The sequence below is a fragment of the Dermacentor variabilis genome, chromosome 2, assembly GCF_050947875.1.
Source record: "Dermacentor variabilis isolate Ectoservices chromosome 2, ASM5094787v1, whole genome shotgun sequence".
Lineage (NCBI taxonomy): Eukaryota > Metazoa > Arthropoda > Arachnida > Ixodida > Ixodidae > Dermacentor > Dermacentor variabilis.
In genome coordinates this window covers 225536996-225563719 of record NC_134569.1, presented here as the reverse complement: position 1 = coordinate 225563719, position 26724 = coordinate 225536996, and the positions used below count along the sequence as shown (strand labels likewise).

Here is a 26724-nt window from a genome sequence, read left to right as displayed (position 1 = left end):
AGTTGGAGCAGTATGGGAGAGGCCTTTGCCCTGCAGTGGGCGTAACCAGGCTGATGATGATGACAATGAATGATGATGGTGGATGGATGAACGGCGGAACCACGACGGGAGTGACGAGGACACACGGACTAATGCAGAGTGAAGACGGCGGGATAATTACGGCGTAACCACGACAACTTGAGGGCCCCAACATGATCACGACGGAATGAATACAGCAGCAAGACGCAAACAGCCTGTCGACTACTGCACGACGGCGTGAAGACAGCATGATAATAGCGTGACGACGACAAAATTACAAAGATGGCATGTGGTCAACCAAAGACGGCAAAGAAATGACGATGCCAGGATGATGACACGGCGATGGCAGCAGACAATATCCGGTATCTTGTCTGTACTATACCCGGACGACTATGGAATCACGGCGAAGATATAATGAGGAAAGTATGGTTTTAATTTAGATCGCCTCTGCGCTTGCGTACACCATCTGGCACACCGGCTACTTCGCTTTTCAGTATATTCGGTGCTAGTCTGCAAATGGCAATTGCGCAAGACTGCTGCCGGGAGCCAGCAGGCAACAGCCAGCACCCGACACTGCCAGTGGCCGATGACCAGTGGCCAAAGTTGTGCAAAAAGCAAACGGTAGCAACCAGCAACCGAAAAGTGGGAAGAAGGACCGCAGAAAGTTTCGCTTTAAGATAAGCACGTCGATCCCACGCGTTGTAGGAGTCGGTGTAAGAAAAATTTCATGAGTCAGCAAAAGAAAACGATGCTTCATGATAACAAACGCGCAGCGCATCTCAGCAACGAACATGTCCTGTGACGGTTATCGACCACGATGGCGTACGTTGGCGAGCAAAGGTAAGTTTTGTTCAGGGGGAATATTCGCCATCGATAACTCCAGAGTCTTCGCGGGCCTGGGCACTGAGTGCGTCAAAGCAGTCGGCTGAAAGTGTCCCCAGCCGACGTGTGCGCTGCTGAGTCACGCAGAACCTCGTGAGAGAGATAATTTACTTGAAAGAAAGCAGAGAGGTCGGTCGGAGCTAGCGCGCTCTGGCCTGCTACTCTGCACAGTGGGACGGGGGCATGAAGGTGTGACGGGGGATGTTGGTGAAACCTCATGAAAGTGACATTAATCCCTATAGCGCGAGTTCCTGTTAGGCGAGACATCTGACGACGATAACGATGACACGCCAAACCGAGGCACAGACAAACGAATGCCCTGCTAAATTCCTTTATTTTTGTTTTTACATTTAAGGTAATTATTACCCATTCAATATTACCTTCCTGATTTTATTTAACAGGTAATTATGCGCTATTCAATGCTATTTCAATAGCTATTAGGAATATTATGCTCCATAATAATTTCGAATAATCCACCCATCTCTCGGCGAATCCCCCATCGTGGGTAGGAGCCACACGCATCACAGGCCACAACAACAACAACAACAACAACAGGATGTGCCTGGGCGTATTCCTCATCAGCTCGCACCTTTGAATGATTTTCCCGGACTCTTGTGCAATGAAGTGCTCGGTCGGCGTCCGTCTTGTTGTACATCATTACGAGAGGAATTCGCAATAAAACCTTGGTAAGGCGACAGCGAAACAAGTGTGAGTGGCTGCCATTGAAGCGTCACGGCGTATTGGCTTAGCAAGAAGGAAAGTAGGCATTTCAGGACTTTATTTCCGATATAATTAGGAAAGTACACTTCACAACAGAAATGTATGTTTACACTGCTTTGTGCAAGGACATTAAGGAAAAGAACGTGGAGACAAAATGAATAAAGAATAAGTGAAAGGTAAAGTATAAATCCACAAGTTGCAGCACAACAATCTGTACAACGAACTGAGAAGAACATGAAAATATCGCTAAATAGCCATACGTAATATATAATGCCCGCCATATTTCTTGAGCATTTTGAGTCACTTTTAAACTACTACTGTCACCGTTGCTTTTTAGAGCTAAGTTTTCCATTGCCGCTAACAACACATATTTATTACATAATATTGATTATATATTACAGTTGGCTAATACTGTGAGGAAATAAATGGACTGCAAAGATTACAAGACAAGGACGTAGTAAGAGACACGGACAAGCACAACGCCCTTGTCTTGAATTCCGCGCAGTCCTTTAATTTACAACGCAATGTTTACGTGAATATACAAAAAAGACCAGCGTTGCAGGAAAGCACCCTATTTTTCACTATATATTTTAACATGTAGTTAAACGTGAAATGAACGGTCACAATGAAAGTTTACAGATGCTTGGATATACTAGATATTATATACAGTTCTTCGCACTCTTTCAGTTATACACAATTCGGTTAGCACGGTCACATTGTGCCCTTTGCCCTACACAACTTATGGACACCTTTCTAACTTATCTCGCCCTCAGCTTAAGCCTCAATGACCTTCCGGCAGCCATCTTGCGTCAATCATGGCGAAGAAAAAAAATATTTTCGAGTGATACCGAAGGTCTGAGTGAGCTAGTATACACAAAAATGCCATGAAGGTTCACGTGCCCCTCTCTTGCACCCTGCGAAAGGCTATAATTTTAGGCCCGTATATCGTGAAGCCTGACCAGTGGTGAAGTGCGCTCACAGTGTACCACAAATACTTGCGTGCCACCCTCCCCATGCAACCCCCCTCCCCGCAAAATATGTGTACCGTGATTCCGCCTGCCCTACCTCCCTTTTCACCTATTGCCCTCTCCCACCCTGCCAGGCTTTGCCAATATCTACACGCGCTCGACGGCGATGGCTGATGTAACGTCATCGGTTCCAGAAGCGGCAGCAGCAGGTCCAGCAGCTTCCTCAGAACCCTCCGCGATGGCGTCAGCCTGTTTCTGTGCTGAGTTCGACGACCCGCTCTGGTGGCCAGATACGTCCGAGCCTCCCTTACGACCAGGAAGGCTGAGCCAGCTGGTCTGCGACAGAAACCGCTTCGTCTTGTGCCGGTGCACAGAGGCCCTAGCGCCGCTACCGCTTGCCTCTGCGTGAATTACGGCAAGTAAATAATAAGTGAATGCCAGAAAGTGAAAACTCTTCAGTGCACTGAAATTCGCTTGCTAGTGGTGCCAGTGATTGACAACGCTGGATTACACCTAAATATCACGAAAGAAGAACATGCGTAGAAAAGAGTGCTTCATTTAGCTGCATTGCAAGCTGACAGAAATTTATTTTCTGATATTAGTGGCTTTCAGTAGGTGGCTGAGCGGATCCGCAACTCTCTCGTAATCGCACTAGTTACCATCACTGATTACAGCCGCGATCGTATGCGGTCCCTGAATACGGTCCCTAAGAGTATACAGTTGAACACGGCCCCTGGTAACTTGGCTAATATAATTTACTCATTGACTGGCGTTTGAACGGCCGTCACCCGCGATAGTAATCAGCCCGATTACGAGAAGGTCACGGATGTGATCTACTGAAAGTAACTGTTATAAGAAAATAACCTTCTGCCATCTTGCAATGCAGTTAAATGTAGGGCTCCTCGCTATGCACGTTTTTATTTCGTAAAATTTAGGTGTTATCCAGTCTTATCAATCATGCCCGATATGAGAAAGCGAATTTCAGTGCACTGAACAGTTTTCACTTTCCGGCGTGTACCCGAATCACAAAACTCTGCTGTGTCACGGTTCGCACAGGAATCGTCAGCACGGCTTATGAGAAGAAAAAAATGGAAAATCAAATCCTACGTTGCGAAATACTGGCTCAGCTTTCTAATGCGCAGAACCTTTTTTCTGTGAATGCAGGATTACTCCACTAGCAGCCTACAGTTAGCGGCTCTGCCCAGCGAATTTGACTTCTTATTGTATTCGATAAATTCAAAAACGCTCATAAACAGAGAAACAAGCGCCCTTCACAAGATGGGGGATAGAACCTTGCCAAAATCATGGGAAATAGACACAACGCTAACAAAGAACGCTTCCTAAGACCGTTGCTGAAAGCGAAACATTCCCGGCTTACGACTTGGGATCGTTTTTCTAGAATCTTTTTATTGCGATAGCAATTATATCGCCACTCCATGCGCATTTGTGCCGTTGCCGTCGCCGTGATGTTCCATATAAAGTTCAAAGGCAATAACATCGTCACCGTGCGTCATGTGCTGTGTGCGCGAGTGAAAGCAAACGAGGTTGAGCAGACGATTGGGGCCCAATCTCGCTCGCGCAAGGGAAGAAAGCGGGGAGGAAGCGCGCCGTCTTTAGACCCGCGCAAGGCACCAAGGGCGGGGGGCGGGGCGTGCTCTTCGGGCAGTGGCTGCTTGGAGTGGCCTCGCGGGTCCTATCTTAAAGGAAATCTGCGATGGGGCAAGTGCCGAGTCCTGATAGCCTCGTGTGCGCTGTGTTGTTGCTGCTTAGTTCGTGTTCAACGGAGAGACAGTACGAAGGTCAATTCTCTCGCTGCTGCTGCCACGCTTCCTCACTGTAGGGTTTCGACAGCGAGTTTCCACGGTCATCGAGTGAGATGTGTTCATGTTTGCTTGTGCGCACGTGACAAGATGCTTGTAAATTTAGTTAGTAAGCGAATCTTGACAAGTTTCTACTGGCGGTAAAACTACTCTACTTAGTTCATATAGCTGTCAACTAATTTGCTATCGCAATCGACGCTTCTCCTTTCGTGCGAAATAGCGAATTTTTTCCTACAAGGAAAAACAAGAACACTATATGTATAAACGACATGGCCAGTGTCGTATTGCTTTTGAACCCGTACGCTGCATTAACGAATTACGCTTTCAGCTTTATGTGATTCTGCCATCGCTATCAGTGACTTTTTATTTATTTCTCCTTTTATCGGCTAATGTCATGGTCTGTGTTCCCTTGATGATGGAATTTTGACACGTGTAGATGATCCGGTTTCTCATTGCATTAGTAACTATATGCACGCTCCAGGCGAACTTCACGCATCACTGTCATGTTCCAAGCATATTGCGAGTGCGAGCCGAGAAAGGCGATGGCTTCCAGCGGATCTTCCTCTCTAGCACGGCCATGGTTGCGCGTGTCGTCGATCGCATAAGTTAACTTTTGGAGACACAGCACAGTTCAAATGTTGAAGAGAGCTAAAGAACAGCATGTTCTCTTTAGGACAAGCACGCACGCACGCACTCCCCACTGCCGGCGCTCCTCACCCTGCCAACGTTGTTCCAGAGAGGGCTCGCGGTCATAGAGCGATATCTGTTCATGTTTTGCCTGTGTGTGCGCGCGTGACAACATGCTTGTTTAGTTGGTAAGTCAAAGACTACTGTAGTTTACACGGCCTAGAAAACAAAGAACCACCGTGGAGTTGTCTGATAATATCCTATCGCTATAAATGCTTCTCCTTTCGGGTGAAACTGCGACATTTTCATAACGTGAAGCATTGCTTACTACATTATTTGGGTACATACCTGTTCCTAATTACTTTATGAAAAATGTGCGAAATACGTCCGCGAATTTTATGAGTACCTGCAACAATGACACAGAATGTGTGTGGTGAACACATTTAATTAAAAAACTTCTTATCGAAATGCTGCCCCAGAAGACTGGTTCTTCAACGGACATACGTAATAGTCGCGCACCGCCGGCTAAATTTGCTCCGGTGATTCTATGCTAGCATTGATGGGTTATCGAACTTAGTAGTTTAAAGAATTATCTTGGTTGTGACAGATCCAGATCTCTATTTCATGCACTGTAAAAGATAATTCGCTCCTCTGTATTAAGAAGACATTCACGACAACTGCAAATCTCGGCGCTATGAATGCGTCTATGTGAGCCTAGCTCAGCCATCTAAAACAATTGCTATAAGGATTGTGTGCTTCCAATACACTCAAACCTACTTACGTATATCATCCCCAGGCTTGGGTTGAGAGCTGCAGGATTTGTGGGCAGCGCTTCCTGCAGACAAGGGCAATAAGGTCATTCAAACCTCTGAAGATGAGCTGGGAACGCACCTGTGCGCTTATACTTCCGAAAACCATGCAATACACGCATAAATTAGCTCCATGATATATGCAGCTGAATCAAGCTGAGCGACAAAAAATGAGAAGAAAAACCAAGCTGATTTTCATACGGGTCAATGAGACGCCCTGGTGACTCACTTAACTGACTTCGCGGCTCTGTCTTCAAGGCGCTTCTACTTGTTTTATACTTTTTTTCAACGGTATTGGCTCTTGTTGATTGTAGGCATCGGTTGTTGTGTTGGTGTCTATAACAATGAAGTATCACATTTTATGCTGTCCACGAGATTATGAGCGCATCTGTATTCTTCTATGGCGGAAAGCTAATACCGTAAAATCTACATAGATCAGCGCCACGGCTACTTCGAGGGCTTATCATTCTACTTTGCCGAAGTTCCTGGATCATAAAAGATGCATTGAAATTGTTCCGATAAATAATGAAATGAGAGTGTTGTCCTGCCGCAAGTCTCATGGCCCTGAATATTGTTACGCAAAGGACGAGTCAGACGAGCAACTATTTACAGGTTATATTTACAACAGCGGTTGCAGCGCTGACCGGGCTAGATTCACAGCGCGAGCCCAGTTTCTTCTTCCTCCCTTTGTTCGAGTATTTGGCGCGCACGCGCCTCTTTCAAACAAGCAAATATCACACGCGTGTAGCATAATACCCTGGCGGATGAAGCGACGTCCCAGAGCGTCTAAATATCATCACTATGAGGGTGATACTGCTTCCGTCGTGTAACGTGTAAAGAGACAGCAGTTTTTCTGACAGGCCGGCCTGACGTGACGGAGACCATAGAAGCACCGAAGAACCAGGCGGGAAGTGCACGTCTCAGTGTCTCTGATCGTACAAACGCCTTTGACTGTATTGGGATTTCAGAAAGTGGTCACGGGCAATTTCCCTTGCGTGGAGACAGCGGGCGATGGCGTCAAATGCATAGTCACTGCTCGGTGCCGCGTGGGGTTGTGTCGAGGGGCAGCGCTGGTTCTCGGCCGAACAGAAGGAAAAATGGGGAATAACCGGCTATGTCATGGCGCGAGGAATTATAAGCAAATGTGAGAAGCAATAGAGCGAGATTCCAGTCAGTGTGGTCTGAAGAGACATATTTCACGAGCATGTCTGTGATAGTGCGATTGAGACGCTCCGTGAGGCTATTTTTGCGGATGGTATGACGTGGATAGCTTGTGCCTCGTGGCACAGGACTGCAGGATGTCCGCGATAACTTTTGATATGAATGTCTGGCCGCGGTCAGTGAAATGTTGTTGCTGAGTTCCATGTAATAAAATCAGGTCGCGTAGAAGAAAATCGGCGACATCTGTGGCGCAACTTATAGGAAGCGCTCGGGTGATGACGTAGCGCGTGTTGTAATCCGTGGCCACAGCGATCCACCTTTTCGCAGAGGTAGAAAGGAGAAAAGGGCCAAGTAAGTCCAAACCAACCCGAAATAATGGTTCCGCAGGAATGTCGTGTGGTTGAAGGTAGCCAGCAGGGAGCGTCGATGGCGTCTTGCATCGCTGGCATTTCTCACAAGTAGCTACGTATCTTCAAACTGAGCGAGCAAGCCCTGACCAAAAGAAGCATCGGCGGATCCGGTCGTAGATACGTGACACACCCAGGTGACCGGCAGTGGGGAGATCGTGAAGTTCGTGGACAACAGCCGAGCGAAGCTGTTTAGGGCTCACAAGGAGTAATGCAGGGCCGTCGGGGTGAACGTTGTGGTGGTAGAGCACGCCATCTTGAAGTGTGAATAAGCGAAGGGAACTGTCGGCAAGTGACGATTTCAGGCGTTCAATGATGATACACTAGGAGGGGTCATGGCGCTGTTGGTCGGCGACATGGAGCAGTGGAAAAACAGAGATAACACAGGCGTGGGCGTCAGTACCAGACGTAGACGTCGCGTCTTCGACTGGGTAGGGAAAGAGGCAATCTGCGTCCTGGTGTTGGCATCCCGAATTGTAATTCACTGTGTAGGGATATTCTTTAGTGGTAGGGCCTAACGACCGTGCCGGCCAGTAGGATCCTTGAGCGACGAAAGCCAACAGAGCGCATGATTGTCTGTGATTACTGAGAAGTGCTTGCCATATAGATATGGCGGAACATTGAAGCAGCCCAGGCGAGAGCAAGACATTCGCGCGCGGTAATCGAATAGTTGCGGTCTGCAGTTGTCAGGAGCCGGCTAGCGTAGGCTATAACGCGGACGTGTCTGTGTTGGCGTTCCGATAAGACGGCACCGATCCCATAAGCACTCGCATCGGTTCGGACCTCTGTAGGTGCGAACGGGTTACAGTGGGCCAAGACGGGTGGATTGATAAGAATCGCGATAAAGCTTGAAAATGCGGCAGCTTGAGGGGAACCCCATGTAAAAGGCACGTCTTACGTTTAGAAATTATGTGAGTGGTCGAGCGATTGCTGCGAAATCTTTCACGAACCGTCGTAATAAGAACGAAGCCCCACAAAACTTCAGACGTCTTTGACAGACTGAGGTACAGGAAAAGCCGGTACCGATCGAACCTTCTTCGGGTCGGGTTGTACTCCGGAAGCATCGACGAGGTGGCCTAGCACTGTAATTTGTCGGCGCCCGTAGTGGCACTTCGATGAGTTTAATTGGAGCCCAGCCACGCGGAAGACGTCAAGGATAGCTGCGAGACGCGCTCAAGGTGTGTCTCAACTGTAGGAGAGGACACAAGGACGTCGTCGAGGTAACAAAGGCAAGTTGACCATTTGAAACCTTGAAGCAGAGAGTCAGGGAGCAGAGAAGCAGACAGAGCAGGGGGCATTGCATAACCCGAACGGCATATCCTTAAATTGGTAGAGGCCATCTGGTGTGACGAAAGCGGTCTTTTCTTGGTCTTGCTCATCGACATAAATCTGCCAATAACGAGATCGAAGGTCGATGGACGAAATGTGTTTGGCACCGTGAAGACAATCAAGAGCGTCGTCAATTCGTGGGACAGGGTAAACGTCCTTTTTAGTAATTCGGTTTAGATGGCGGTAATCAACGCCGAAACGCCACGTGCCGTATCTCTTTTTGCCGAGCACGACCGGCGACGCGCAGTGGCTAGACGAAGGCTCAACAATGCCTCTAGCGAGCATCTTGTTTGCTTCCTGCTGAATAACTTGCCGCTCTGCCATTCACACGCGATGCGGTCGGCGGTGAATGGGAGCAGCATCACCAGTGTTTATCCGATGCTTAACAAGGGACGTCTGACCAAATGATCGATTGTCAATGTCAAATATGTCGCGGTAGGAAAGCAAAAGGCGATATAGGGAGGCTGCTTGGTGAGATGTGAGGTCCGGAGTGACCATGGGTCGTAATGGGCCGTCGAGGTTCAAGGCATCCTGCGGGTAATCAGGAGGATTTGGAGACGCGTCGGCTGCAAAAGCAGTGACGTGGTCATCTGTCACTGACCGGAGCATGGCCACCGCTATGCCTTCAGGTAACACTTGCTTCGTCAACCCAAAATTGATAACGGTGAGACGCATCCTATTAGCGGCAAGGGTTACGATGGAGTGGGCCAGACAGATGTCGCGCGCCAGGAGGACGTCACGAAGAGGTGCGACCACATAGTCGCCATCAGGCACGGTTGCCGTTGAGGCCAATTGAAGAAAGGTTAGGGCTTCTTGACGCAAGCGAACAAACGCTGTAGTGCAGAGAGTGTTCGGTTGTTCGGGGCGAACGTCAGAAGCTCTAGGCACAGCGTACCGGTGGCACAGTCCATGAGGGCAGAATGCGTCTTCAGAAAATCGAGCGCGAAAATTCGGTCATGAGGGCAACTGGTCAGCACGGTGAACAAGACTGGACCTTGGCGGCCAGCAATTCCTATGCCAGCAGTGCACATACCCCTGACGGCAACAGTGGCGCCATTGGCGACGCGTACGGCTCGAGTGATGGCAAGCGTAAGAACTTTTTTGGGGCGACGACATAGGTTAGTGCTCATTAGGGATACTTAGGCTCCAGTATCAATTAATGCCGTCAACGGAAAACCATCTGTGTCTTCTTCAACTAGGTTCGTGTTGGTGAGGAGCGTCAACGGAGGATTTGGACCGGAAGAACGTGATGCAGCATTACCTCCAGGAGCTGCATGGCCTAGTTTTCCGTCCGTCGGTTTGGTGAGGAAAACCGGCGAGGCTGGGGTGACGGTGAGCGACGACGTTGAGGCGACGGCGATCGCACTGAGGAGCGGCTTTCAGGGGCATTAGAAGTAGGGTACAGACGGCGAGGTGAATAACGGCGAGCATCGGCGTATAGGCGAGGAGCAAGGAATGAGCTCCAGTATGGTGGCATTCAGGTGGTGCGGCAGTGGCGGGATACATGACCAATGCGGTGGCAGCGGAAGCAGATCGGTTTGTCGTCCCATCCAGATAGATCACATTGGCAAGCATGATCGTACGGTCCCAGTGGTGGCTATGGGTAACACGCTCATACATGCTGAGCCAGTCGTCAACGTCAACGTCATTTTGGGCGGAGAATGTCTCAGGATCACGGAGACTAGGAACGGTAACGTACCTTGTGGTAGGCGCCGCAGATGTAGGTGGTGACGGGGTGGTTCCATCGGAAGCCATGGCTGAGAAGACTATGGTGCAGCCGCTTCAGATCTCTATGGCGAGGACAGGGAACGTTCTACCTCCACCACAATGTTACGCGAATGACGAGTCAGTAAGACGAGCAACTATTTACAGGCTATATTTGCAAGAGCGGTTGCAGCGCTGACCGGGCTAGATTCACAGCGCGAGCCTAGTTTGTTCTTCCTGCTCTTTTCTCGAGTGATGGCGCCCACGCGCCTCGTTCAAACAAGCAAATATTACACGCGTGTTGCGATATCTTCGTTGGGATTTCGTTAACACATCCATCTCCAATAAGTAATTGAAATGTTATATTGTTTGGTGGCATATCATACAGCTTTGTCTTTTTAGTTAGTACGGTAGTTGTGTGACATAAACTGGAACGCCGTCGTCTCTTAATATTTTACGATGTTCCCTTTTTTTAAGGTAACGCTTTTTTCATTCTACACAATATCACGTGTACATTCTACTTATTTCGAAAGTGCTTAACGAAAACGAGCTGCCAAAACTGGCAGATGCTTCGACTCAAAATAAAACATAGTCCTCATACTTACGGCTAGGGATTGCACTTTGCTCACCATTGGACAAAACTTAGTATCGGATTGCTGTGTGCGCCGCCTTCAGACTTTTTGTTTTCTACGTTCCCAAAGTCAGTCAGCCCATTCTCTTTCTCAGGTTCGTGCCCTGACAACGAGAAGTCCGCTTGATAAAAAGTTGGCTCCAGCTACACTTCTTGCTCTACCACTGCTATTCACTACAGTTCTCCATATTCCTGTCCATTTTTGTCTTGTTGGGTGTCCATGAGAAGGACGCTGTTACACACACAATCTTTAAATTTTTACGGGGTGTATCTGACAGTGGCAATACCATGTTGTTCAAGCAGCGCTCAATGGATGTTTCTGCAGCACCAATGTGCTAAAGAAGTGCTTGCACTAGTACTTAGAGATCGTGGCCTGAGTGTCAGCACTTGGGCATTGCGCTTGTCCCTTCTTTAGCCTGAACCCTCACTACCCGCTTTTCCTTGTACTGTGTTTGCTGCTGCTCGTTAATTATGTCAAAAAATTGGAGGACGCTTGAGCTTCTTCTTTAAAAGTGGAACGCGATACCATTCAAAAATCCCTGACTGCATCTCACGCTTCCCAGCACCCGCAGCTTATGTAACCGTAATGTTTACCGGGAAACGCTGGCGACGAACGCTATTACCAAGGCGAGCTTTCTGGTAGAAACGCAGTCTCTTGCGGGGGCCGATTCGAGAGGTTGTGCACAGCGGCACCAAAAAATACTTGATTTTCTGGTTTATGCTATTGTTTCGCATTCTTAATATTTCAGTCTGGAAAGTTTACCATAACACATGTGCTGTCGGTATTATGTTTCATGACAGTGGTCTGTAGGCTATCATTCTCAAAATTCTGGGGAATAGCTTTGCAAGTTTAGTTACAAAATAGTGCGCCAATATAACCCGCGTGTACCACACGTCATATAGCAAGGTGCGACATTTACATGTACTTAAATATATGCAGGAATTTTCGCTCACGGGGACGCCGGCGCGGGACGCTGACACCACATTTTCTGGGACACGGGGCCCTTAACGCTATCACTTTAATAGTCAGAGACTCTCTGTGGCCAAACAAGGTACACCATCACGCTTAAGTGCTCCGGTGCGCAACTGATAACTGCGTGCTGTAGCGGCTGCCAAACGATTCGGCAATACGCGAGCTGCAGTAATGAGTTACCGCCAAGAAACTGACAGGGAGAAAAGCACGTGACAGTTAGCGAATCCGTGAAATTTCGATCTTCGAGAAAGCGAAGCAAGGTAAAGTCTGTAGCAGGACTCGGATATATATCATTTTCTACATCGCAATCGAGAACAAAACTCTCCAAAGGACCCTCAAATTTTAGCGTTCGCCAGTTGGGTGAAAACAAACTTAAGCACTGCACGCGCTCCTACAAAAAATCGTGTCGAGCAGCGCTGCTCACACGACTTTCAATTGGTCGGCCACTGGCATTCTGGTTTTCTAACGTGAGAAAAGTATAAATTGTCGCCTTTGATTAGTGTCGTGTCGCCTGGGACAAATGAGGTATTCTTTAAATGAGCTTTAGCTTTTGAGCTCCCTCTTCGGTAACTCGGTGCCTATGTATGAAAACGAAGTATCAGGTGCGATTCCTGGCCGCCACGACCAGGTTTCGATGGGAGCGAACTGCAAAAAATAACACGGCCATGTATTTAAATTCAAGTGTCTTAAATCAGGTTCTATTGAGCTGCACGTTAAGGCCACCCGCCGTGGTGGCTTAGCGGCTATAGTGTGGCGCTGTTACGCACCATTTGTTTGGCGCTGCAGCACGGGTCATTCTCTCAAGTGACGACGAAGGGAACACAGCTGCCGATGCGAAGTGCCTTCTCAGCGCTGCAGGAGTTGCACGCGAAAGCGGTATCTTTCTTTGATTTTTTTTTGCTCATTTAGTTGTTAGAAGTGCTCGATTAACCAACCAACCTATATACACGGGGTTCTTTTTTTTTTTTAGTTAGCTGCACCAATTTTTTTAAGATTGCATATGGCAGATAGCACTATTCTAACTCTTGATCTAAACTACTCGATGAGGCGGCCATTACCTCTACGAGAAATCAAAACGTTCACTTGAATATTTGGCTTAATAGCTCTCATTAACTTTTAATTAATTTGCGCCACATATTTCAATTTACGAATTATAGCTGCTGATTCGCACGGCGTATCGACTTGGAACGAATTCTTTGGACAGCAACAGTTCCGAGATATCAATGTTCAAATTGTCGGACGAAATGCATTTGCGTTCCATTTCCATCTTCAAGAAATCGCTGTTTTAAGGTCAGAAGCACAAAAGTAACTGGAACACCAATGCATTTCGAAGGTCACATTCAAAATTATTATCTCGGAACTGGTGCGGTCCAGAGAATTCGTTCCGAGTGGATACGCCATGCGAACTCACCAGCTATAGTTCGTAGTTTGAAATATCTGGCGTAATGCAATTAATAAAAAAGGTAATCAGCGTAATTATTTTATTTTTTTTCAGTTGAGCTTTTTCATTTCTTGTAGAAGTAATGGCCGCCTCAAACGACTCATTTAGATCAAGGGCTAGAATTGCGTCATCTGCCAAAGGCAATCTTGAAAAAATTGGGGTTAGATAAAAAAAAAACTTGTACATTTTGCTTCATGCTTCTCAGTTGTTTTGTCTTTTTGGTGACATAAACCTAGGTAACGAATCATTTAAATTTTTGCTACAAGAAAGGCTACATCTGCACTTCGTAGTGCAATATCATGGTGACTACTAGGAGTAACCCAGACATGCGTTGTTCTGGGTGGGACGCTTCCTAAGCGTTGGAAGAAACACGGTATGAATAAAAAAAATTAATTTATGGGGTTTTACGTGCCAAAACCACTTTCTGATTATGAGGCATGCCGTAGTGGAGGAATCCGGAAATTTCCGACCACCTGGGGTTCTTTAACGTGCACCTAAATCTAAGTACACGGGGGTTTTCGCCCCCATCGAAACGCGACCGCCGTGGCCGGGATTCGATCCCGCGACCTCGTGCTCAGCAGCCTAACACCATAGCCACTGAGAAAGCACGGCGGGCCATGGTTTGAATAAGCAAGGGAAGCAAACGGGGCAGTTTTTATCTGTAGGCCGTGCGCGTTAGGAGCGTGACTAGACCGTCTAGAGTAGGAAAAAGATGAGCTAGCTAAGCGGTTTGGAAAACTAAAAAAGGAACTCAAGAGCGAACAGAACCAGAGGAAGATGGTAGAAGGTAAGCTAGCCAACGTAAAACTGAAGCTGAGGAGCGCCACTCACCAAAGCAATGGTGAACGCTTCGATATTAATGAAGTTTTTTTTTTTTATTGGGCAAGTTGGTTAGATAACAGGTTTTTCGAACGAAATCATGTTTTCCGAACGCTTCGATGTGAGCACGGCGAACGGGGCTGGCTTCGAATGGAGAACAGGTAAAAATAGCCGAGGCCACCACGCCGATGGTGTAGGAGGGGCTACCGCTAACATGCCGGCCGCGGAACACAAAACAGCGAAGGGTGAGGATGAGACGGGGGGGGGGGGGGGTGGAGGTATGTTGGACGGTATCGTGGCTCGAGGTGCAGACTTCGGCGGCGAGGAGGAGGAAAAGCATCGAGTTGTCTTTGCTGGGGGTTCAAACATGCGAAAAGTAGAACCCGTGAAAAGATAGAGCTCATAGTGCAGGCAAGCAAGTTCAGGTTAGCGCCTCTGCGGGGAAATCGATTAAGAAAGTAATAGCGAAGGCCAAGCAACACACGTGGGACTGAGTGGAGGGGACGCATCTGGTGATGATAATGGCCGGACTGATTGAAGTACTACAAGAATGGGAGACAGGGATCGCGGAGCAAATAACCGAAGGGGTTACCGGCCTGCGGAATGTTTCAAAGGAAGTGCAAATCGCAGTGTGCACGGTGTCAGAGGTTGAAAGGCAGGGGTGTGCAATTGGAAGGGCGGGTTGCAGTAAGCAGGAAACTTTGAAAGTCAGCTAAGGAAATTAATTTTACGGCCGTTGACATCATTCATCGTCATTTCATCATCACCATCATCATCATCAGAAGCAGCGCAGCAGCCTATTTTATGTCCACTGCAGGACGAAGGCCTCTTCCTGCGATCTACAATTACCCCTGTCCTGCGCCAACCGATTCCAAACAGCACCCGAAAATATCCTAATTTTGTCACTCCATCTAGTCTTCTGCCATCCTCTACTGCACTTCCCGTCTCTTGGTACCCATTCTGTTACCCTAATGGTCCAACCGTTATCTCGTCTGCGCATTATATGACCTGCCCAGCGCCATTTCTTTCTCTTAATGTTTATTAGAATATCGTCTATGCCCGTTTGCTCTCTGATCCAAACTGCTCTCTTTCTGTCTCCTAAAGTTATGCCTAGCATTCTTCGTTCCATCGCTCTTTGCGTGATCCTTAACTTGTTCTCAAGCTTCTTTGTCAGCGGCCAAGTCTCTGCGCCGTATGTCAGCACCGGTAAAATGCACTGATTGTATACGTTCCTTTTCAATGATAACGGTAGGCTCCCATTCAGGAACTCACGATGTCTGACGTGCGCGATCCAACCCATTTTTATTCTTCTGTGAATTTTCTTCTCATGGTCCGGGTTTCCTGTGATTAGTTGACCTAGGTAAACGTACTCCTCCACAGACTCTAGAGGCTGACTTGCGATCTTGAACTCTTGTTCCCTTGCCAGGTTATTTATCATTATCTATGTCTTCTGCATATTAATCTTCAGTCCCACTCTTACACTCTCCCTGTTAAGGACCTGAATCATTTGTTGTAACTCGTCTGCATTGTTGCTTAAAAGAACAATGTCATCGGCAAACCGAAGGTTGTTGAGGTACTGGCCGTCGATCTTTACTCCAAAGTCTTCCTTGTTTGAATACTAAGCACGCAGTGTTCAGTTTTCAGTGAATAGCATTGCAGAGATCCTGTCTCCTTGCCTGACCCTTTTCTTTATATGTATCTTTCTATTTTTCTTGTGTTGAATTAAGGTGGCTGAGGAATCTCTGTCAATATTTTCTAAGGTATTTACGTAAGCGGTCTATACTCCTTGATTACGCAATGCCTCTATGACTGCTGGTATCTCTACTGAATAAAATGCTGTTTCGTTATCTATCCAAGCCATATAGAGAGGTTTCTTGTACTCCGAGGATTTCTCGATAACCTCGTTAATGACATGAGTGTGATTCATTGTAGAGTACAAGATGTAGACGTGCTCGGCAAGGTACGCTTTAGTTACCATAGAATGGTAAGAACTCGAATTAGCCTAGACTTGAGGAGGGAACGGAAGAAACTGGTACACAAGAAGCCAATCAATGAGTTAGCGGTAAGAGGGAAACTAGAGGAATTCCGGATCAAGCTACAGAACAGGTACTCGGCTTTAACTCAGGAAGAGGACCTTAGTGTTGCAGCAATGCACGACAATCTCATGGGCATCATTAAGGAGTGCGCAATAGAAGTCGGTGGTAACGCCGTTATACAGGAAACCAGTAAGCTATCTCAGGAGACGAAAGATCTGATCAAGAAACGCCAATGTATGAAAGCCTCCAACCCTACAGCTAGAATAGAACTGGCAGAACTTTCTAAGTTAATCAACAAGCGTAAGACAGCGGACATCAGAAACTATAATATGGATAGAATTGAACAGGCTCTCAGGAACGAAGGAAGCCTAAAAACAGTGAAGAAGAAACTAGGAATAGGCAAGAATCAGACGTGTGCGTTAAGAGACAAAGCCGGCAATATCGTTACCAATATGGATGAGATAGTTCAAGTGGCTGAGGAGTTCTATAGAGATTTATACAGTACCAGTGGTACCCACGACGATAGTGGAAGAGAGAATAGCCTAAAGGAATTCGAAATCCCACAGGTAACGCCAGAAGAAGTAAAGAAAGCCTTAGGAGCTATGCAAAGGGGGAAGGCAGCTGGGGAGGATCAGGTAACAGCAGATTTGTTGAAGGATGGTGGTCAGATTGTTCTAGAGAAACTGGCCACCCTGTATACGCAATGCCTCATAACCTCGAGCGTACCGGAATCTTGGAAGAACGCTAACATAATCCTAATCCATAAGAAAGGGGACGCCAAAGACTTGAAAAATTATAGACCGATCAGCTTACTGTCCGTTGCCTACAAAGTATTTACTAAGGTAATCGCAAATAGAATCAGGAACACCTTAGACTTCTGTCAACCAAAGGACCAGACAGGATTCCGTAAAGGCTACTCAACAATAGACCATATTCACACTGTCAATCAAGTGATAGAGAAATGTGCAGAATATAACCAACCCTTATATATAGCTTTCATTGATTAGGAGAAAGCGTTTGATTCAGTCGAAACCTCAGCAGTCATGGAGGCATTACGGAATCAGGGTGTAGATGAGCCATATGTAAAAATACTGGAAGATATCTATAGCGGCTCCACAGCCACCGTAGTCCTCCACAAAGAAAGTAACAAAATCGCTATAAAGAAAGGCGTCAGACAGGGAGATACGATATCTCCAATGCTATTCACAGCATGTTTACAGGAGGTATTCAGAGGCCTGGAGTGGGAAGAATTGGGGATAAAAGTTGATGGAGAATACCTTAGCAACTTGCGATTCGCTGATGATATTGCCTTGCTTAGTAACTCAGGAGACCAATTGCAATGCATGCTCACTGACCTGGAGAGGCAAAGCAGAAGGGTGGGTCTGAAAATTAATTTGCAGAAAACTAAAGTATTGTTTAACAGTCTCGGAAGAGAACAGCAGTTTACGATAGGTAGCGAAGCACTGGAAGTGGTAAGGGAATACATCTACTTAGGGCAGGTAGTGACCACGGATCCGGATCATGAGAATGAAATAACCAGAAGAATAAGAATGGGCTGGGGTGCGTTTGGCAGGCATTCTCAAATCATGAACAGCAGGTTGCCACTATCCCTCAAAAGGAAAGTGTATAACAGCTGTGTGTTACCAGTACTCACATATGGGGCAGAAACCTGGAGGCTTACGAAAAGGGTTCTGCTGAAATTGAGGACGACGCAACGAGCTATGGAAAGAATAATGATGGGTGTAACGTTAAGGGATAAGAAAAGAGCAGATTGGGTGAGGCAACAAACGCGGGTAAACGACATCTTAGTTGAAATCAAGAAAAAGAAATGGGCATGGGCAGGACATGTAATGAGGAGGGAAGATAACCGATGGTCATTAAGGGTTACGGACTGGATTCCAAGGGAAGGGAAGCGTAGCAGGGGGCGGCAGAAAGTTAGGTGGGCGGATGAAATTAAGATGTTTGCAGGGACAACATGGCCACAATTAGTACATGACCGGGGTAGTTGGAGAAGTATGGGAGAGGCCTTTGCCCTGCAGTGGGCGTAACTAGGCTGATGATGATGATGATGATGATGATGATGATGATGATGATGATGATGATGATGAACCTTTCCTGACGCCAGCCTGCTCCCTTGGTTGACTAAAGTCCAGTGTTGTCCTTATTCTATTGGAGATTATTTGGTAAATATTTTACATAATACTGGGAGTAAGCTAATGGGCCTATAATTTTTTGTTCTTTAACGTCGCCCTTTTTGTGGATTAATATAATGTTTGCATTCTTCCGGTTTTCTGGGACCCTAGCAGTGGATAGACACTTCGTCTAGAGAGCCGCCAGTTTTCCTAGCATTATGTTGCCTTCGTCTTTGATTACATCAACTGTTATTCCACCCTCTCCTGCCGCTTTCCCCCGTTTCATGCCTTGCAAGGCCTTTCTGACCTCATCTCTAGTTATAGGAGGAGTTTCTGTATACTGTTCATTATTGTTTTGAATAGAGGGCTCCTGAGTCATCTGGGTACTGTAAAGTTTAGTATAGAATTGTTCCGCTGCATTTACTATAACTTCGAGATTGCTGATGATATTACCCTGCTTATCTTTTAGTGCATACAACTTAGTTTGTCCTATGACAAGTTTCCTTCTCACTGATTTCTGGCTGCGTCCGTTTTTTACGGCTTCTTTAGTCTTTCTCACGTTATAGTTTCGAATATCACTTATTTTCGCCTAGTTGATCAGTTTTGACAGTTCCGTTAATTCTATCTTATCTCTTAAGTTCGACACTTTCATTCTTTGTCGGTTCTTCATTAGGTCCTTTGTTACTTGAGAGACTGGTTGCCTTGGTGCCTTGCCTCCTAATTCAATTGCTGCCTCTCAAGCCAGCCTCGTTACGGTTTCATTCATTACCTCTATGTCATCATCACCATCTCTCTGTTCTAAGGCTGCATATTTGTTTGCAAGTACCAGCCTAAATTTGTCTGCGTTTACCCTTACTGCCTCTAAGTTGACCTGTTCTTTCTTGACCAATTTTACTCTTTCTCTGTTTAAAGTGAGGTGGATCATAGCTTTCTCTAACCTATGATCACTACATTTTACCTTACCTATTACTTGAACATCATGCACTATGCTGGGATCGGCAGAAAGTATGGAATCAATTTCATTTCTTGTTTCACCATGAGGGCTTTTCCAGGTCCATTTTCTGTTGCTACGTTTCCTGAAAAAAGTGTTCATTATTCTCAGCTAATTCCTTTCTGGGAATTCGACCAGCATCTCACCTCTAGCGTTTCTAGAATCGACGCCGTAGTCGCCAGTTGCCTGTTCACCCGCCTGCTTTTTCCCCATTTTTGCATTGAAGTCCCCCATTACTACTGCATACCGCGTTTGCACTTTTCTCATCGCTAATTCAACATCTTCATAAAACTGATTTACTTCCTCATCGTCGTGACTGGACGTTGGAGTGTAGCTTTGTACTATCTTTAATCTATACCTTTTATCATCATTTATTGTCCCTTAAAGACCTCTTTCAGTATATTACATAAGGGGAGGGGGCAAATGCATCAAAACCACTATGGATATTTTATACAATTATTAACTTATGCAGCGGTAAACAAAACTTAGTATTATAAAAAACCGTTTAAAGCAGCCGATCTCGAGCTACGACGAAGAGCAAGCTGTGTGGCTGGTGATGATAATTACAGATGAAGAACTTATACAAGTGATGCTGATGTGTACACATGAAGAAGGGTCAGTCATGGGTCGCACTCACCGTAATTCCCTCCCCCGGTGGTAGCGGCCGCCTGGTCATGTGACATTATGATGAAACGCGGCGAGTGTACGGTTTTAAGCGCGATACATGCACAATTTCCGTACCAAGGCAACGGTGGTGGGAAGAAATTCTAAGGGGTGGGACGCGGTAATCAACCGGAGATGTCTGCTCAATGACCGTGTAGGGTCCAATGAAGCGACTGGCGAATTTCGCTCATGAACCGGGAACACGAACGGGAGTCCATAGAAGAGCTTCTTCACCAGGGGAAAAAGTGACAACATGGCGAGCCGAGTCGTAGCGATGTTTCCGCACATTCTGAGCGACGTCGGTGTTAATGCGGGCGCGATGACGGCAGTCTTCGAGACGAGACAAAAATTGTTCTGAGAAGGACGTTGCTGAGGAAACGGGAGCCGTAAGGAACGAGATGTCCAGGGCTACACTAGGTGAGCGGCCATAGGCGAGGAAAATGGAGAAAAGCCGGTAGTGTGTTGCACAGCCGTATTGTAAGCAAATATCACAAACGGCACGATTGAATCCCAGTTGGTGTGGTCGGGGCTGGTGTACATTGCAATCATATCCGATAGAGTACGATGAAAACGCTGCGTCAAGCCGTTCGTCTGCGGGTGGTAATTCGAAGTGGTCTTGTGAACGGTGTTTGAAGAGCGCAGAACTTCGGTAAGAATAGACGAGAGGAAAGCTTTGCGGCGGTCGCTCGGGAGAACGCGCGGAGCTCCGTGACGTAAGAGGATGTTGCATAAAAAGAAATCGGCGACTTCAGTGGCACTCCGAGATTCTATACAGGCTGTCTCGGCGCAGCGTGCCAGATGTTCTAGGGCCGTAACAATCCAGCCATTGCCATTGGAGGTGTTGGGAAGGGGACCATACAAGTTTATTCTGATGATCCCAAAAGCGCGACAAGGAAGGGGTTTCAAAAGACCAGAAGGAGGAGTCGTAGGTCGTTTGCAGCATTGACAAAGAGCGCGTGACGCGACGTACCTGCCTACGGCAGAAGAAAGGCCAACCGAAGAACACTGACTCCGTTCTCTGTCGTATGTCTTGTGGCATCAGAGGTGACCTGCCGTCGGATAATCATGAAATGCTCCAAGCACCTCACGTTGCAGAGAACCTGGTATGATGGGAACCCATTTGTTGCCATCAACGAGATAAGTGTAGCGATGCAAAGCGCCATCGTGAAACTGGAATTGTTTAAGTTGTCAACAAAGTCAGGCCTTCGGAGGTAAAGCAGAGCCTTGCATGCGGCCAAGAATAGTTCGGTAGTATGAGTGGGCACGTTGCTGGGAAACAAGGACAGATCGGTGATTAGGTTTCAGCCAGTCGAGCGTTGAGACGGACAAGGGTGATGAAGTGGGCTCGGGTTGTACATCAGTACGATTAGGCGATGATGAGTCTGTATTGCTCCGCAAAGGGCAACGAGATAAAGCATCTGCGTCTTGGGGACTCTTGCCAGACCTGTAGGTAGCATCGAAATTATGCGCTTGTAAACAAATCAGCCAAAGACCAAGACGACCCTATAGTTTCTTTAGCGACCATTTTCTGCGAGAGAGAGAGAGAGAATCAACTTTTGTGCTGAGCCCTTAGTGACGGTTGGTGCGCGCTGGCACCAGATGGGGTGCAACCTTCTTCTCAGGTCCCATATGCGTCCAGCAGTTCCTGGCCCCTAGCCGCCAGCGCGAGCTGGGTCGGTAGGTCGGGGCTGGACAACAAGGTCTCCCATCGCTCGGGGGGGGGGGGGGTTGGGGCTGGGGAGAGGGGGGTAGGGATGGTGGGGGGTTCTTGAGCTTAGTACACTCTGCAAGGATGTGTGCTAGAGTGCCTTTTGACCGTCTGCAAAAAGGGCATGAAGTGTCATGCTCTGTTGGGAACATCTTGTGCAAGAGCACGGGATGCGCTAGCGGCCCCGCTTGCGTGCGTCGCACGATCGTTTGCTGCATTCGGTTGAGTTGCGGATGCGGACGGGGAAGCCTACATCTGCCGCTTCTGTACATTTGCGTGATTTCTTTGTAGCTTGTCACGGGGTGCGGTAGCTCTGGCTCGTCCTCGGCAGGGATTGACAGTTCTCGGGCATAGTGGTCGGTGCTCTCTGTGCGTTATGGTCGGTGACGACTGTAACGGCCATGGACGTATAGCCTAAACTGTTGCACTGCCCAAACAACAGCAAGGCACTCTTGTTCGGTAATTGTGTAATTTTTTTCAGCAACGGTCAGCGTCCAACTGGCGTAAGCAACGACACGTTCACGCAAGGTGGCGTCACGTTGCAGGAGAACAGCACCGAGACGATGACTGCTGGCGTCAGTGTGAATGATAGTAGCTGCACTTTGATTAAAATGGCACAGTACCGGGTCACACGTCAGTGCCTGCTTCAGCGTCAAAAAGGCACTTTCACAATCGGTGGACCAGACGAAGGGCGTGTTATTGAGGAGAGTTGATGGAATGGAGATGCAAGCGCAGCGAAGTTGCGTATGATGTTCAGGGCTTATGGTCGCCGACAGTGGTGTGGAAGATGCAGTGAGTGGCGACGATGTGACTCTCAATTGTTGCCGAAACGGAAACAACTGCATCAGGCTTTGTGTCAACAGCGCAGGTGACACTTGATCCACCGGTAGCAGTCGACGTTCGGTAGTTTGGTTTAACGCGGTGAGGAATGCAGAGCCGTGAGAGAAGTGAACAAGGCCAGTAGTAATACGAATTCCTCTAGAAACTGTATGGCCGCAGGGAAGAATGAGAACGTCGCCATCCCGATTGTCACTGGAATTGACACTTGTAATTTCTTCTCTTGATGGCCAAAAAACATTATCGGATGAGATGATAAGGTGCATGCGTTCTTCATAATCAGGAAGAGAACAACCAGTGGAATTCATGTGTACTTGTTGCTCACGACAAGAGATAGCAGCGCACGCCGAAGAGAAGAAATCCCATCCTAAAATAACTTCGTGGTAACACTCTGGAAACACAGCAAAAACAATGTGAAGAATATTCCGTGAATGAATACTCGAACTGTACATTGCGTGATGGGACGAAGAGCGGCGTTCGTCGCTGCACGAATAGACGGACCGCAATAAAGCGCCATCACTTTCTGAAGGCGGGAAAAAAAGTCTGCCCGAATAATCTAAATGGTGGCGCCTGTGTCAATGAAAGCTTCGACGGGCACACCTTCCGCAACCACTGACAAGTTCGACGGTCGCTCTGGAGGAAATGTAGGCTGTCCGGTGGATGCAGTTTCTCCTCCTAAAACTGCGCATCAGAGAGTTTTCCGAGTGAGCGTTGGAGGCATTAGGAGCAGGTCGGAGAGGTGTTACAGAATGAGGACGTGGAGAAGGCGACCTGCGGCGAGATTCTCCGAGAATTCGGGGCGTGTTGGTAGGGTACGGAGGAGAGGGTGACCGGTGAAATGCAGAGTAGTAGGACGTTCTGTGGCAGCCCGTTGCTGGACAGACGCCTATTCGCTCTTCGGATGCATAACCACGTTGCTCATCCTGTTTGCGCCGTCGACAGAAGCGGGAGGTATGCCCGCGGTAGCCACAGTAGTAGCAAATGGGTCGAGCAGGAAGTGGAGCGGAGCGGTAAGGCTGTACATGCACTGGTGGCGAGAATGAAGCCACAGGGACACAGTGGTCCATTTAGTGAGGCCGCGATTTATAGCCGCGATGACCGGAGGGAGCGCCGCTACGTCGGCATATGTTGGCACCGCGCGAGCGCAGGGGCCGTCGTAGGACGTTAGTCGCGATGCAGGGGCGATCTCTTGCTTGCTCATGTCACGTAAGCCGGTCGGAGAAGGGGCGAGGACAGGTTCTGGCGCACAGGAAGAGCACCGCCCGTGAAGTTACTCCCGAACAATATCGCGTAAGATCGTGCGCAATTCTACTGCAGAAGCCAACCAAAGTCCTTGTGTTATCCGTGCATAGCCGTAGAGATCGAAGTTTCTCTAGGCTCATCTTGGACGCAGCAGTATTTTGTGTGGCGAGTGCGCTAAAGGCGTTATGCGTTTAGTACTATGCCGCTTGCGGTCGGTCTGGGACCTGGCGGCGTTGACACGTTTGCACAAAGCTAGCAAATCCTCAGTGTAGAATGGGTACGATTCCCCAGGGAACTGGGCGCGCTCATCGAGCTTCTTCGACGCGACTTCAGTGCGGACAGCGGAAGCACCGAAGATCTGGCGAAGTTGGTACGTGAACGTCTCCCAGTCGGGGAGATCAGGCTTATGGCTCCAAAATCAGGTTTTCGCGACATCGGCGAGGTAGAAGGAAACATTGTGCAACTTTTGTGAGTTATCCCACTGATTGAAGTCGCTTGCCACTTTCTAGTTTTGAAGCCATTCCTCGACGTCATCTCCGCGCAGACCAGCGATGACTGGTGGGTCACGGTCGCTTTTGTGGATGGCCACGACGGATAGCGAAAGCTGTGCTGGGGTGATAGTATCGGATGTGCTCTTATTGTCTGGAGCAAGCATGGTAATCGGTGGTACGTGGGGAACGAAAAGTACCTTCTACTGCTTATAAGGAACCGTTTAAACCAGCCGAGCGCGAGTTACGACGAAGAATAAGCTGTGCGGCTGATGAAGATAATTATAGATGAGGCATTTGTACAAGCGATGATGATGTGCAGAGATGAAGAAGAGTCAGTCAAGGGTCGCGCTCACACTATACACGCTAGAAGACGATGGGCGAGAAAAAATAATTCGGTACAAGTGATAGCACCACTGGCAGTAGAAGTTGTAGCACAAATGGCAGTATAACAGATTAGTAAAAAAGGTAGACGTTACAGTAACAGTGCAGCAGTGGTAGGTTGAGGGTTTAAAAAACATGCAAATAATTGCCTAAATTTATCTGAGAAGAAAGGGGGTTAACCGAGGGGCCCGATTTTTATTAGTCATATCATAAGAAGCCAACAAACACTGACACCAAGGACAACATAGGGGAACTTTACTTGTGCTGAATAATAAATGAAATAAAGAAACGATAAATTAATGGACATTAAAGTGGATGAAAAAACAACTTGCCGCAGGTGGGAACCGAACCCACAAACTTCGCATTTCGCGTGCGATGCTCTACCAATTGAGCTACCGCGGCGCCGTTTTCCCATCCACTTTCTTGGGTATTTATGTGTCCTAGTAGAACCCTGGGAGTGTTAGCCAGTGCCACCACTCACAGATTTTGGCGGCGGACGTGGAACGTCTTTTTTGCCGCAGGCGTCACGAGAACGTGATCTTTTTAGGGTGAAGGCAACTGGTCAATAAACCCACATATGCTACCTGAAGGCATCGCGAAATGCGAAGGTTGTGGGCTTGGTTTAAAAACTCAAGCTTAAGCAGAATGAACGTTTCATAGGCGAGCTTGCGCACGGGAACAGGAGACAGAAAAATCGATCTTTTAAAAGGGCCATGTGATTTAGAAAAGTGGTTTATAGGTTTCGTTATGTGGGCAGACAACATAAGTCTAATACGGATGCATAATGGGATGCAGTTGTGCATCCCATCATGCTTTTGTACATGATGGTATGCATCTTAGTGATACTAAAACAACACCGGTTGAACATCGATTCGCGTCAGGGGCTGTAGTTTCTTTAGGCGGGCCCCAAGCAGTCAACAAGGAACATTAACTATTGAATGTAGGGACACAACAGCAAGAGTTAATAAAAGATACGACAAAATTTTTACATAAACGCGCACTTTGGTCACAAGCAGAAAAAATGGTTGGAACTTCAAACGCAGATGAGTAATGAAGCTATTACCACTGCGGCTAAGCCGCCTGAATAAAACTAAAGGCAGTGACATTCTATTAACATATGATCTTGGATTGTCCTGCCCTCTTCATGTCTGCTTCTAGTCTCTGTCCGTGTCACTTCGCGCTACAATAGAAGACCATGCTACCGTACCGACTCGCCCAACTTTCTATCCTTTTGTATTACGTCCTCTTATCTTGCCGCCACAAACCTCAGTGAGGGTAGGCGATGAGGTGAGCGCGTCTCTATTGGTGGGGTAGAGTCACGTGGTGGCTCTCGCGCCGTCTCGACAATAACAAGCGCGCGAAACTCTGCACACAGCTGACTTTCTGTTTTCTCTGCTTTTTATTTTATTTGCATCGGTGCCGTGACGTTTTCTCATAGCCACCGCATTGTGCTGCGTACGCCAAAGCGTGCGACGTCTTTCGCGCCAATTCTGGTGCTGCTATAATGTCGTTATCGAAGTTTCTCCTGCGTGGTGCTTTGTTACGAAGTCTGAAGAATGAAAGAATGGTGTTGTATTGCGTCTAGCGGCTGTCACATATCAGCGATTTAAAGGACCTTATGGATGAAAGTTTGACTGTTGTGAACCAAAGTGTGGATTGCGCTGCTTCTGGGAGAGTTGTGCACAAGGCGGCTATTTTGTGCACGTGATTGTTTCTCGCAAGCATAAAAAACATTTTTTTGGGACAACATCACACGAGAAGAATTCTGCGAAATATGAATAAGGTACGAAAGCTTAACATTCCACGTGGACCAGCGCTTCTTTATACGTTATGAGTGTTTGATCGGCAGGATGTTTGTAGTCAAGACGCTCCAAACGTGAAACAGCTATTTTTTTTTTCACTCAGAGTGCCAAAATTTGCTAAACAATGCTAAA

General features: G+C 47.5%; 1 protein-coding gene across 1 annotated transcript in view; it reads right to left on the bottom strand.

Annotated features, from left to right (window-relative positions):
- Nucleotides 1-1661: 1661 nt before the first annotated feature.
- Nucleotides 1662-26724, bottom strand: part of LOC142573132 (melatonin receptor type 1C-like) — a 67776-nt gene continuing 42713 nt past the window's right edge. Inside the window, exons 4-5 of the mRNA XM_075682666.1 lie at nucleotides 5817-5870; nucleotides 1662-2989 (exon numbers count right to left, since the gene is read on the bottom strand). Of these exons, the coding sequence (XP_075538781.1) occupies nucleotides 2736-2989; nucleotides 5817-5870 (308 nt within the window). The 3' untranslated portion in view covers nucleotides 1662-2735. The remainder of the gene's footprint in view (nucleotides 2990-5816; nucleotides 5871-26724) is intronic.